Source organism: Hylobates moloch, unplaced genomic scaffold (assembly GCF_009828535.3).
Source record: "Hylobates moloch isolate HMO894 unplaced genomic scaffold, HMol_V3 SCAFFOLD_18, whole genome shotgun sequence".
NCBI lineage: Eukaryota > Metazoa > Chordata > Mammalia > Primates > Hylobatidae > Hylobates > Hylobates moloch.
Window position 1 is genome coordinate 28,204,681 of NW_026652293.1, and position 14,265 is coordinate 28,218,945.

Sequence of the window (14,265 nt, forward strand, 5' to 3'; positions counted from 1 at the left end):
ACATACATATTTAATGTAATTCAAGTATTTCTGTTGCAAATGTATAAAGTAGTATTTATTATCATTAATCTCTCAGAATGCTGATCCATTTAAATTAGAAATAAAAGATAGTAAAATACGAAAGTCTGGCATAACATTCAAGTAAAGGATCTAGTTCAGACACTATACAGGTCTAATCTAAAGTAATACTATGAAAGTTGTGTGAATATTGTTTCATTCTAAGAGACAACAAGAGATAGAGGAGAAGTAATGCTATCAATCTGCATTCAGGTCAGTACTCAGGATGAGAAGGATGAAGAAAAAATTAGAGATCAGATTATTCCTGTTAAAACTAGAAGTTTATCCTAGTAATTTCACTTGTAGAAATTTATCATAAATTAATAATAGTTATTCACAATCAGGCAACAATTAGTAACACCTTAAATGTATAACAATATAAGCAGTGTTAAGTAATCAGTAAGTTGGCCACTTGATAAAATACCAAACTAGGCTGGGCATGATGGCTCACCCACGTAATCTCAACACTTTGAAAGGCCGAGGAGGGAGGATCACTTGAGGCCAGTAGTTTGAGACCTGCCTAGGCAACATCGTTCGACCTTGTCTCTAGAAAAAAATTTTAAAATTAGCGAGGCATGGTGGCACTGCCTGTAGTCCCAGCTACTTGGGAGGCTAAGGTGAGAGGATTGCTTGAACCCAGGAGGCCGAGGCTTCAGTGAGCTGTCATCGAGCCACTGCATTCCAGCCTGGGCAACAAAGTGAGACCCTGTCTCAAAAGAAAACAAACACACACACATACACACAAAACACCAAACTATTAAAATGATGCTTATGCCACCTATGAAATAGAAAAATAAAAGTAGAGAAAATTTACTTCATAACATAAGAACAACCATATAAAAATCCAAAACATGTTGTGCTTGGTTTGAATGGTGTCCCCCCATAATTCATATATTCACCCAGAACCTCAGAATGCTACCTTATTTGAAACACCGTCTTTGAGATGTAATTAGGGTGAGTTAAAATGAGGTCATGCTGGATTAGAATGGGCCCTACTCTATGTGAAGAAAAAGGCAGAGATGGGAGTGATATATCTACAAGGCAAGAACTGCTGGCAACCACCAGAAGAAAAGAGAAAGACATGAAACAGATCCTCCCTCAGAAACTCCAGAAGAACCAAGCCTGCAGACACTTGGATTTCAAATGTTTGGCCTCCAGGTCTGTGAGTGAATACATTTCTGTTGTTTTGGGCCAGCCAGTTTGTGATACTTTGCTATAGCAGCTGTAGGAAACTAATAATATTCCTAAAAAACAAGAATGAGTATGCTTAATAAATTCACAATGTTGACCACGGTAGACTTCAGGCAGCAGCACTCAAAGGAATTTCCTCCCCTACTTTATACTTTTCAAAGTATTCCTTTTATAACTGTCGTAAAACACACTTAACATAAAATTCACCACTTTGAACATTCTGAAGCATATAATTCAGTGGCATTTAGTACATTCACAATGCTGTGTAACCATCACCACTACCTAGTTAAAGAACATTTCATTACCCAAAAAGGAAACTGAATCCATTGAGTGGTTACTCCCCAGGATTCTCCTCCTGCCCCGCCAAACCCCTGCAACCACCACTTTGCTTTCTGTCTCTATGGATTTGCCTATTCCGGGTATTTGCGTGTGTGCATTTGCTATTTTTTAGATAAAACCAAATTTATTTTATTTAAAAATATTTGCATTTAAAAAAATTTTTCTACATTTAAAGCCTAAAAAGAGAATGTAAAAAGAGAGTATGTAATACCCACAGTCTACCAACCAGAGATAAGCATTACTAACATACCTGGTTCTTCATCTTTTTCTGGATATACAAGCAAATTGTGTGTGTGGAGGTGTGGTTGTGAGAGAGTGGCTGGGGAGGCAGGAGACCGAGAGAGAAAACAGGAAACAACGTCTTCCAGGAAAGCCATCAGTAAATCAAAGTACTGTATACTAGATACCATTATTCCAAAAACTTCCATTATAATTTCTATATAGATTTATACAATTTCGGTAAAAGGATGAGGGCACTAAAAGCTCTTCCTCCAGGGTTTATCCTAAATGACAAAATGTGGGAGAAATGAGCGTGAGATGAGGATGAAAATAACCATACCAGTCATAGGATTGCCAGGTACAATCATCTTTTGCTGTAGGTACTACTATTTTTGCTCCTGTCTCTTGAGATGTATCGGCAAATCTTGTTGTTTTTACCTTTAAAATATATCCAGCATTTGACCAATTCTTATCATCAACCCCACAACTGCCCTGACCCAAATCATCATTATTTTCCACCTGGATTATCACAGTAGACACCTAACTGGTATCTCGCCCTCTTCCTGCCTCACCCTCATCACTTCACAGCCTGCTCTCAACAAGGCAGAGCAATCTTTTTTAAAATGCAGGCCTGATCTTGTCATTTCTTTGCTTAAAATTGTGCTGTAGCTTTTGCTAAGAGTAAAAGCCCTAAATTCTTACAATGGCTTATAGGCCCTACACAATTAGCACACTGTCCCTCCCCACTTCATCTCCTCCTACTCTGCCCCCTTGCTCCAGCCACACTGGCCGGAGCCAGTTCACCCAAAGTATTAGACATGCTCTTTCAAGCTCTTTGTAATTTCTGTTCTTCTATCTGAAACACTTTTCCTGTAAATAACTATATGCTCCCATCCTCACCTCCTTCAAGACAGTACAAATGTCATTTTTTAACTGAAAGTTTTCTTGAACACTCTCTAACACTGTAATTACCACTCCTCCCTAAAACCGTGTTACTATTCCTCCATTTCTTCTTTCCTCTTAAGGCGTCATGATCAAATGACAAACTACCAAGTGCCTGAAAGTATGAAAAAAATACAATAAATACACCATTTTCCCTTGATTCTAGACTTTTACAGACACTGTGCAATGTATTAACTATTGGATCCATGGCTAAAATTTAGATGTCCTTCACTTGAAAATGTATCTTTTTTTTGAAACAGGGTCTTAATCAGTTGCCCAGGCTGGAGTACCGTGGTGCGATCACAGCTCACTGCAGCCTTGATCTCCTGATCTCAAGCAATTCTCTCACCTCAGCCTCCCGAGTAGCTGGCACTACAGGCGAGGGCTATCACGCAAGGCTAACTTTTTTGATTTCTAGTAAAGATGAGGTCTCACTGCGTTGCCCAGGCTGGTCTCAAACTCCTGAGCTCAAACAATCCTCTTGCCTCAGCCTCTCAAAGTGCTCGGATTATGGGCGTGAACCACTGCATCTAGTAGAAAATGTATCTTAAGGTTGAAGAAAAACATACTGAGTATATATATGTATTTTTTTTTAATGTGACATACTGTTTAAAGATGTTTACCACAGGTTCCCAAACTTTTTTGATACCCTTTCTTTTTGAGATAGGGTCTCACTCTGTCACCCAGGCTGGAGTGCAATGGCATAATTACAGCTCACTGCAGCTTCTACCTCCTGGGCTCAAGTGATTGTCCCACCTCAGCCTCCTGAGTACCTGGGACCACAGGTGCATGCCACTATGACCAGCTAATTTTTAATTTTTTTTGTAGAGACAAAGTCTCACCATGTTGCCCAGGATGGTCTCAAACTCCTCGGCTGAAGCGATCCTCCTACCTCTGCCTCCCAAAGTGCTGGGATTATAGACATGAGCCATCATGCCTGGCCTCAGGATACACATTTTTAAAAATGTCTCGCCTTTTTCCCCCGCTAGAGCTGCTGGGCCTGCAGGTCTCTGTCAAGCCACGGACACAGGTCTCTGTTCTGCAGGATGGGGTTTGTTAAAGTTGTTAAGAATAAGGCCTACTTTAAGAGATACCAAGTGAAATGTAGAAGACGACGAGAGGGTAAAAATGATTACTATACTTGGAAACGCTTGGTGATATAGGACAAAAATAAATACAACACACCCAAATACAGGACGATAATTCATGTAACAAACAGAGGTATCATTTGTCAGACTGCTTCTGCTCGTATAGAGGGGGATATGATAGTCTGCACAGCATATGTACACAAACTGCCAAAATAATGGTGTGAAGGTTGGCCTGAAAAATTATGCTGCAGCATATTGTACTGGCCTGCTGCTGGCCCACAGGCTTCTCAATAGGTTTGGCATTGACAAGATCTATGAAAGCCAAGTGGAAGAGACTGGCGACGAATACAATGTGGAAAGCATTGATGGTCAGCCAGGTGCCTTTACCTGCTATTTGGATGCAGGTCTTGCCAGAATTACCACTGGCAATAAAGTTTTTAGCAACCTGAAGGGAGCTGTGGATGGAGGCTTGTCTATCCCTCATAGTACCAAATGATTCTCTGGTTATGATTCTGAAAGCAAGGAATTTAATGCAGAAGTACACTGGAAGCACATCATGGGCCAGAATGTTGCAGATTACATGCGCTACTTAATGGAAGAAGATAAAGATGCTTACAAGAAACAGTTCTCTCAATACATAAAGAACAGCGTAACTCCAGACATGATGGAGGAGATGTATAAGAAAGCTCATGCTGCTATACAAGAGAATCCAGTCTATGAAAAGACACCCAAGAAAGAACTTAAAAAGAAGAGGTGGAACTGTCCCAAAATGTCCATTGCTCAGAAGAAAGATCGGGTAGCTCAAAAGAAGGCAAGCTTTCTCAGAGCTCAGGAGTGGGCTGCTGAGAGCTAAACCAAACAATTTTCTATAAGGATTTTTCAGATAAAGACAATAAACTTATGGACAGCAAAAAAAAAAAGTCTCAGAAGCTTAAATGAGAAACAGCAGGGAAGTTTTTGTTTGTTTTAATTTGAATCAGGAGTAGTATCTAACACTTAACTAAATTCCTTGTAAGTAGAAAAGATACCAAAAACCTGACCTGATGAGCTACAAACTTGCAACTGATTTTTTTTTTTAATTTTCATTTTTATTATTATACTTTAGGTTTTAGGGTACATGTGCACAATGTGCAGGTTTGTTACATATGTATCCATGTGCCATGTTGATTTCCTGCACCCATTAACTCGTCATTTAGCATTAGGTATATCTCCTAATGCTGTCCCTCCCTCCTCCCCCAACCCCACAACAGTCCCCGGAGTGTGATGTTCCTCTTCCTGTGTCCATGAGTTCTCATTGTTCAATTCCCACCTATGAGTGAGAACATGCGGTGTTTGGTTTTTTGTCCTTGCGATAGTTTACTGAGAATGATGTTTTCCAATTTCATCCATGTCCCTACAAAGGACATGAACTCATCATTTTTTATGGCTGCATAGTATTCCATGGTGTATATGTGCCACATTTTCTTAATCCAGTCTATCGTTGTTGGACATTTGGGTTGGTTCCAATTCTTTGCTGTTGTGAATAGTGCCGCAATAAACATACGTGTTGCAACTGATTTTTAAAGAGAGGGTCTTGTTGTGTTGCCCAGGCTAGTGTCAAACATTTGGCCTCAAGTGATCCTCCCACTTCAGTCTCCCAAAGTGCTGGGATTACAGGCATGAGCCACCGTGCCCAGCCTCGCTCTGGTAGTTTTATATGACTATTTGTGCATAGGTCCTACCAGACTTCCAAATAAGCATCTTTACATGAAAGGCCCATGAGCGATTATGTTGAAAAACTTCTATAATGTGTCTGGTACATAACCAGACTTGAGAAACAGTAAAGTAGGCCTAAATAAATGTGTATTAATAAGGCAATATAAGCATTTTTGTCTTGCTGAAATGCTATCACATACAGTCTACTATCCGCAAACTACGCAAAACTCCCTAGCATCCAACACAAATGCATGTACATTATAGGTGAACTCTAAGAAAGGACAGCTAAAATATCTTAGATATAGCTTTAATCTATTTTATTTTGAAAGTGGTAATCCCTGTCAGGGATATATGGTAACTTTCTGCTAACCAGAATGTCTGATTAGCCAAAACCTTAAAACCGTGTTAAGACTGAAACAAAAAAAAAAACCTTTGCTTTATACGAAAATATAAATTTGTAAATATTGTTAGTCCTCATGCCATTTATTGTTATTTCTTTAGCATGACAGGTTATAAAGCCAGTAGATAGTTTATGTTTATGAACACTAAAGTAATAGAAGTATTTCTTCCTTTTAAACAAAAGTATTTATCTTCTTTTAACAAAATCTTACAATGAAAAACAGTAATACAGTCATGCGTCACTTAAGACAATAAGAATACATTCTGAGAAATGCACTGCTGGGCAATTGCATTGTTGTGCAAACATCTTACAGTGCATTTACATAAAGCCTAGATGGTATGACTTACTAGACATCTAGGCTGTATGGTATAGCCTATTGCTCCTTAGCTACAAATCTGTACAGGATATTACTGTACTGAATACTGCAGGCAGTTGGAACACAATGTTAAATATTTGGGTATCTAAACATATGTAAGCACAGGAAAGGTACAGTAAAAGATATAGTATTATAATCTTATGGGACTACTGTCATACATATTCCATTGTTGACCAAAATGTTGTAATGAAAGTGCTAAAAAAAAAAAAATGACAAAACTTTAGCTAGATAAAAAAAAAAGGAGCAAATACGCAAATCAGAGATGAAAAAGGAGACATTACCACAGAAATACAAAGAATCATAAGAAACTATTATGAATGGCCATTAATGAATAACTACGGTAACAAGTTTGATAACATAGAAGAAACAGATAAATTCCTGGACACATACAATCTACCAGGATTCAATTATGAAGAAATAGAAAATCTGAACAAATCCATAACAAGTGAAGAAATTGAATCAGTAATAAAATTTTCCATCAGTGAAAATTCTGGAACCTGATGGCTTCATTGCTGAATTCTAACAAATATTTAAAGAAAAATTAATACCAATTTTCCTCAAACTATTCTAGAAAATTAAAGAAGCAGGAATACTTGCAAACTCATTATAAGAGGCCGACATTACCAATTTCAAAACTAGACAAGGACACGGTAAGAAAATAAAACTACAGACCAATATCCTCAATAAACATAGGTACGAAAATTCTCAACAAGATACTAGCAAACTGAATCCAACCACACATTAAAAAGTTCACTATGATCAAGTGGGATCCATCTCAGGGATGCAAGAATGGTTCAAAATACACAAATCAATAAATGTGATAAACCGCATTAATAGAATCAAAGACAAAAATGATAGGATCATTTCAATAGATGCAGAAAAACCATTTGACAAAATTCAACATCCCTTCATGATTAAAAACTCCCAAAAAATTAGATACAGAAGGAGCATACCTCAATGCATTAAAGGCCATATATGACAAACCCATAGCTAACATCATACTGAAGGAACAAGAACACCCACTTTTACCACTTGTATTCAATATTGTACTGGAAGTCTTACAGCAATTAGGCAAGAAAACGAAAGGAAGGGCATCCAAATTGGAAAGAAGGAAGTCAAATTATCCCTGTTCACAGACAACATGATCATATATATGGAAAACCCTTAAGACTCCACCAAAAATCTCTTAGAGATAATAAATGAATTCAATAAAGTTGCAGGATACTAATCAACATACAAAAGTCAATAGCATTTCTAAATGCGAATAGTGTACTATCTGAAAAAGAAAACAAGAAAACAATTCAACTTATAATAGCTACCAAAAAAGTAAACCTAATCAAAGAGGTGAAAGATCTTACGCTGAAAACTCTAAAACATGGATAAAAGAAATAGAAGGGGATACAATAAATGGAAAGATGTCTCGTGTTCACGTATTGGAAGAATTAATATCATCAAAATGGTCATACTTTCCAAAGTGATCTACAGACTTAATGCAATCCCTATCAAAATTCCAGTGTCATTCTTCATAGAAACAAAAAAAAATCATAAATTTCACATGCCAAATTTGAATAGCCAAAGCAATCCCCGAGCAAAAAGAACAAAGCTGGAGGCATCACACTACCTGATTTCAAAATATACCACAAACAACCAAAAATTAACCGAGAAAAAAACAAACAACAAAATATACCACAAAGCTATAGTAACCAAAACAGCATGGTACTGGCTGGCATAAGACAGACACACAAACCAATGGAACAGAATAGAGAGCCCAGAAATAAATTAACATACCCAAAGCCATCTGATTTTGGACACGGATACCAAGAACACACATTGGGAAAAAGCTTTTACACAGTGAAGGAAACAACAGAGTGAAAAGACAACCAAGAGAATGGGAGAAAATATACGCAAACTATACATCTCACAAGGGATTAACATCCAGAATATATAAGAAACTTAATTTAACAGCAAGAAAACAAGATAACCCAATTAAAAATGTGCAAAAGGATAAATGGCCTCCAGCTCCATCCATGTTCCTGCAAAGGACATGATCTCATTCTTTCTTATGGCTGCTTAATACTCCATGGTGTATACAGGGCATTATCCTTAGCAAACTAATGTAGGAACAAAAAACCAAATACCGCATGTGCTCACTTATAAGTGAGAGCTAAATGATGAGAACACATGGACACATGGAGGGGAACAATGAACACTGGGGCCTATTGGAGGGTGGAAGGTGGGAGGAGGGAGAGGATCAGGAAAAACAATTAATGGGTACTAGGCCTAATGCCTGGGTGATGAAATAATCTGTACAACAAACTCCCATGACACAAGTTTACCAGTAAAATAAACTTGCACATGTACCCCTGAACTTAAAGTTTAAAAAATGGGCAAAAGACCTTAATATAAATTTTTCAAAGGAAGACATTTGAATGGCCACCAGGTATATAAAAAATGCTTGACATCACTATCATTAGGGAAATGCAAATCAAAACCACATTGAGATACCACCTCACTCCAGTTAGAGTGGCTATTATCAAAAAGAAGAAAAGTGTTGGCCAGGTGTGGTGGCTCACACCTGTAATCCTTTGGGAAACCAAGGCAAGAGGAATGCTTAAGCCCAGGAGTTTGCAGGAGTTTGAGACCAACCTGGGCAACATAGTGAGATATCATCTCTATAAGAAATAAAAAAATCAAAAAAATGAGGTGAGAGGATCGTTTGAGCCCAGGAGGTCACTGCAGTGAGCCGTGATCGCACCACTGCACTACCACCTGGGTGACAGAGCGAGACCCTGCCTCAAAAAACCAACAAACAAACAAGTGTTGGCAACGATGTGCAGAAAAGGGAACACTTTATACACTGTTAGTGGGATTTGTAAATTAGTGGTGCCATTAGGTAAAATAGTACAGAGGTTCCTCAAAAAATTAAAAACTGAACTACCATATGATCCAGCAATCCCATTACTGGGTATACATCCAAAGGAAATGAAATGAGTACGTCAAAGAGATGCCTGCACTCCTGTGTCTGCTGTAGCACTATTTACAATAGTTTATCTCATAGAGGTAGAGTAGAACAGTGGTCACTAGAGAACAGAGAGGGGAGAATGAGGAGAGGTTGGTCAACATGTACAAAGTTACAATTAGATAGGTGGAATAAGTTCTGGTGTTCTATTGCATAGTAGGGTGACTATGGCTCAAAGTAAAGTATTGCACATTACAAAATAGCTAGAAGAGAGGCTTTTTTTTTTTTTTTTTTTTTTTTGCGCTGGAGTCTTGCTTTGTCACCCAGTCACCCAGGCTGGAGTGCAGTGGCACAATCAGTTCACTGCAACCTCCACCTTCCAGATTCAAGCAATTCTCCTGCCTCAGCCTCCTGAGCAGCTGGGACGACAGGCACATGCCACCATGCCTGGCTTATTTTTGTACTTTTTTTTTTTTTTTTTCAGTAGAGATGGGGTTTCACCATGTTGGCCAGGCTGGTTTCAAACTACTGACCTCAAGTGATCCACTCACCTCTGCCTCCCAAAGTGCTGGGATTATGGGTGTGAGCCACCATGCCCGGCCTAAATGTTCTTATCACAAAGAAGATCATGATAAATGCATGAGCTGATGAATACCTCATGAAAAAATACATGATAAATGCATTACAATAGCCAAGATATGAAATCAACCTAAGTGTCCAATAATGGATGAATGCATAAAGGAAATGGGGTATATATACACAATAGAATACTTTTCATCCATAAAAAAGAATGCTATTCTGTCATTTGTGACAACATGGATAAACCTGGAGAATATGTTAAATGAAAAAAGCTTTTTTTTTCACTTAACATTTAAATGCATGAGGTATTCATCACGCTCACTAGCCTGATTTGATTATATATCACATATCTCTATTGAAACGTCAAATTCTACATCAAATTGTACCCTGTAAATATGTACAATTATAATGTCAACTTAAAAAATAATTTTAAAAAAATTCCCCCAAATTTAGTACCTGTTCTCATATATTGTAATCCAAACATTCTCTAGGATAGACCAGATTTCTTGATGCCTGCTGGGTTGGGGAAGATGAGAACTCGAGAAAACAGTGATTTCTTGATTATGAGACTTCAATGAAGTACCTTCCTGCGTTTTAGTCACTGTGTTTTCTGAAGAATTTGGCGTAAGTTTTGTCTTGACCTGGGGAAATAAGAATTACATAAAATGCAGCTAGTTCTTCATTTGCAGAGGAGAAAAAGAGAACGGCAACTGTGCTTACAAATGTTCTAGCTTTCTGAGAAGTGGTAGCAATTCTTTTTCTTTTATTATGTACATAATATTCCCAGAAAAGCATCAGAGCTAGAAAAGATATTTTCCTTTTCCATTTAAATCAAACAATATTTCCAATCTACTTATAATGATTTGTTTAGCTAACATGCTAATGTCAATTTAAGAATACTGCTTGAACACTTCTATATATGTAGTACTGAAAGAGATAGAGGGCCCCTAGAATACAAAGTATAGAGGTACAATCAAGCCTTGAAGCACCTTACAATCCAGTTTTAGGAAAATGTAAAGGGCTGCAAAGGGTTGTTTAAAAAAAATCAAGATATAATTTAAACCTCAGGTTATGGGTAAGGTGAACCACTGAAGGTTTCTAACTTAGGCAGTGATATACTCAGAAGTGCACTCTAAGAGAAACTAAAACAGAAGAAAGCAGAGGCAAGAAAACTGGTTAGAAGGTTACTGAAATAATCTAAGAGGTGAGTCCTGAGAACATGGATTAGCTACAAAAAGGCAGCAGAATGAAAAGAAAAATAAAATGCATGCAAGAAATATAAAGACTTGGCCAAAGACTAGATCCAGGGAGTGAGGGAGACCCTAAGACATTCTTTAACCTAGATGTGTTAGAAGAACGATACAAATAAATTGGAACTTAGGGTGGTCATAAATCTAGAAGAGTGTGTGTGTGTGTGTGTGTGTGTGTGTGTCTGTGTGCACGCACACATGCGCACTAAGTAGACTGAACCTTCTTGATTACTTCCCCAGAGGAATGTATACAGTTTTACGCAGTAAAAGTCAAACAAATACTTTGAAGCAATACATCTCACATACATATACAAGAATTGATGGAAATACTATTTGATGTTCTACAATCACTGCAATTTTAAACATCACATTGACTTATGCATTGCTAATGAGGGACAATTCACTGAACATACCACATATTATAGTGTAGCAGCAATAAACTGTAATGTGTATTTGTCTATGTTTCCAAATTTTATGGCCTCTTGTTGTAAAGCTAAGAAGAGAGGCTGCTTGCAAATAAGAATCCTCTTTGGATGAACAGAATACGTTTGTTTTTTAGGTATATGTTAAGTTTGAGGTATAAAAAGTTATCCAGGTAAAGATAGTTAGCAAGTAATTGGATATGTAGATCTGCAGCTTAAAAATACAGTTGAAAATCATTCTCATGGAAACAAGTCTTAGGAGATGAAATAGGGGGAAAATTAGGAACTAGCAAAAATAAGAAGGGAAGAATCCGTATGCAATAACAACAGAAGCCAAGGGAGTCAGGTTTCAGGAAAGAAAGGATAGACACCACCAAGTGCTGAAGAAGGACTGAGAAGAAGAATAAGAAAGAAAAAAGGGTAACTTTGATAATCAGAAAAAAAATGACGACCTATGGTTTCTTTCAGTGGAGTGTGGAGATAAAATTCTACTTGTAAAGGATTAAGGGGTAAGTGAGTGCTCTAGCCTTGTTCAGTTGGCAAAAAAAACAAGAAAAAAAAGAAAGAAAAGAAAAAAGAGACAAGAAAACAAAAAAAAGAGCGCAAAAATGAAAATAATGGTTAGAAATTTTTTTCTTTTTTTTTTGAGACAGGGTCTCACTCTATCACCCAGGCTGGAGTGCAGTGGTGTGATCTCAGTTCACTGCAACCTCTGCCTCTAGGGCTCAGGTGATCCTTCCACCTCAACCCTCCCCAGTAGCTGGGACCAAAAGTGCAAGCCATCAGGCCCAGCTAATTTTTGTTATTTGTTGTAGAGACAGAGTTTTGCCATGTTGCCCAGGCTGGTTGGTTGCCCAGATTGGTTGTGGCTCAACCAATCTGCCCACCTTGGCCTTCCAAAGTGCTGGGATTACAGGCATAAGCCACCATGCCTGGCCATAAATTGCTCTTTTAAGAAGTTTGGTAGTTGATGGAAGGATAGTGCAGTAAACAGAATGGCCAATGAAAAGTATGGTATTTAAGAATGGAAAAGATCTAAGCATATTTTAAAGCACAGTAAAAGAGATAAACTACTGATTCCAGTTTTTAAAAAAATGTATATCATGTGGAGGAAAAAAAGAAAAGTACCTGACAGAACGTACAAAATTTTAACTATAAGTTTAAAAACTTAAGTTTTTTGGTCTTGGCTCTACTATAAATATGCTTTGTAAACTTAAATAAAATTACTCCAGTTCTCTAGGCTTAAGTTCCCTGTGATAAAATGATTATTTCAAAGGATTAGCTTCATGGATTGCTAATTTCATACATAGTAAAATTTTTTTTAAATAAAACTTCCAATACTATCAGTAGTAACATTTAATATTTATTGAGCATTTGTTATGTACTTTCTCAGAATTTTCTATTTATTAGCTCATTTAATCCTAACAACTACCCTATGAAACAGATACTATGATGGTCCATATCTTATAATCAACAAAACTGAGGCATAGAAAGGTTAATTAACTCATCCAAGGTCACACAGATGATAAGAGGCATGAACAAGATTTGACCTTCAGCAATCTGACTAGAATGAGGTTATGAGCTCTCTCCATCTGTAAAAGTAAATGTTACCCTTCTTTATCTTCTGGGGCAAGAAGAAAAATTAAAAAGATGATTCTTCCCATTTTTGCCTGTTTACCTTAAATTCTGAACTTAATGAATAAACATAAATGAAAAGACATTTTATCCTGAGATAATTTTTTATCACCAAATATATTTAAAATACAGCCCAGCATTTACCTAACGCCTCTTTTCTTTAGCTCTTAAATAGCAGTGTATATACTATGCAAGTGGATTTCTTTATCAAATACTACATAGCACTTACTACATGCTAGACATTAAGGTCCGCACAAATATTAACTTGTTAAGTCACGTGACAATTCTAAGGCCAGCATTATTATTACACCCATTTTACAAAAGAGAGAATTAAGGTCCAGAGAGTTTAATTAACTAGAGGTTAAAAACACCACAACTCAGGATCCTGAGGCACCTAAGTCTAAAGCTTATTAACAAGATTGATTTTAATTACTCTATCATCTTAGTAAAAAGCAAGTCCTATTTTTTTTAGTGGTTAGAAGGCCCATAAAATGAAAATGTACGTATCCTTTTCCTATTTCTCCCCTCTTATATGAAAATCTGGAAAAGGCAGGACATGATGGTTCACGCGTGTAATCCTAGCACTTTAGGAGGCTGTGGCGGGAGGACTGCTTGAGGCCAGGAGTTCGAGACCAACCTGGGCAACGAAGTGAGACCTAGTCTCTACAAAAAAAATTTAAAAATTAGCTCGCCACTGTGGCACATGCCTGTGGTTCCAGCTATTCAGGAGGCTGAGGTTGGAGGATCATTTGACACGAGGTCAAGGTCACAGAGAGCTATGAGCTATGATCACAACTCTGCACTCAGGCCTGCGCTACAAAGTGAGACCCTGTCTCCCAAAAAAAAATCTGGAAAATGATAAAGTTAGTTTATCTCCATTTTAGTTTCTCAAAGCAATCAAATAATGAATATTCCTCTTTTCCTGATTTTCTACACTTAATAAATTAAGATTAGGTAGTTTTTACAGTTACTAGGAGATACCATATCTTTGGAGGTAATCTATTTGTTGCTCAAGTTACTGAGACATGACCAAATATATAAGACATATATCAAATCTAATACATTCTATAAAACGATTCCTGTTAAAAGTATATTTTAAAGCATCAGTCCCCA

The 14,265-nt window shown here is 37.3% G+C and overlaps 1 protein-coding gene and 1 pseudogene across 7 annotated transcripts in view; one reads left to right on the top strand and one right to left on the bottom strand.

Annotated features, from left to right (window-relative positions):
- SWT1 (SWT1 RNA endoribonuclease homolog) overlaps window positions 1–14,265 on the bottom strand; it is a 141,460-nt gene that overhangs the window by 67,028 nt on the left and 60,167 nt on the right. For all 7 annotated transcript variants that reach the window (XR_009210684.1, XM_032137263.2, XM_032137262.2 and 4 more), the window contains one exon: window positions 10,302–10,486. Coding sequence is in view for 6 of the 7 variants with exons in the window: in XM_032137263.2 (XP_031993154.1) it covers window positions 10,302–10,486 (185 nt within the window). In the remaining variant the exon portion in view is untranslated. The remainder of the gene's footprint in view (window positions 1–10,301; window positions 10,487–14,265) is intronic.
- LOC116457806 (large ribosomal subunit protein uL18-like) lies at window positions 3,783–4,689 on the top strand (annotated as a pseudogene).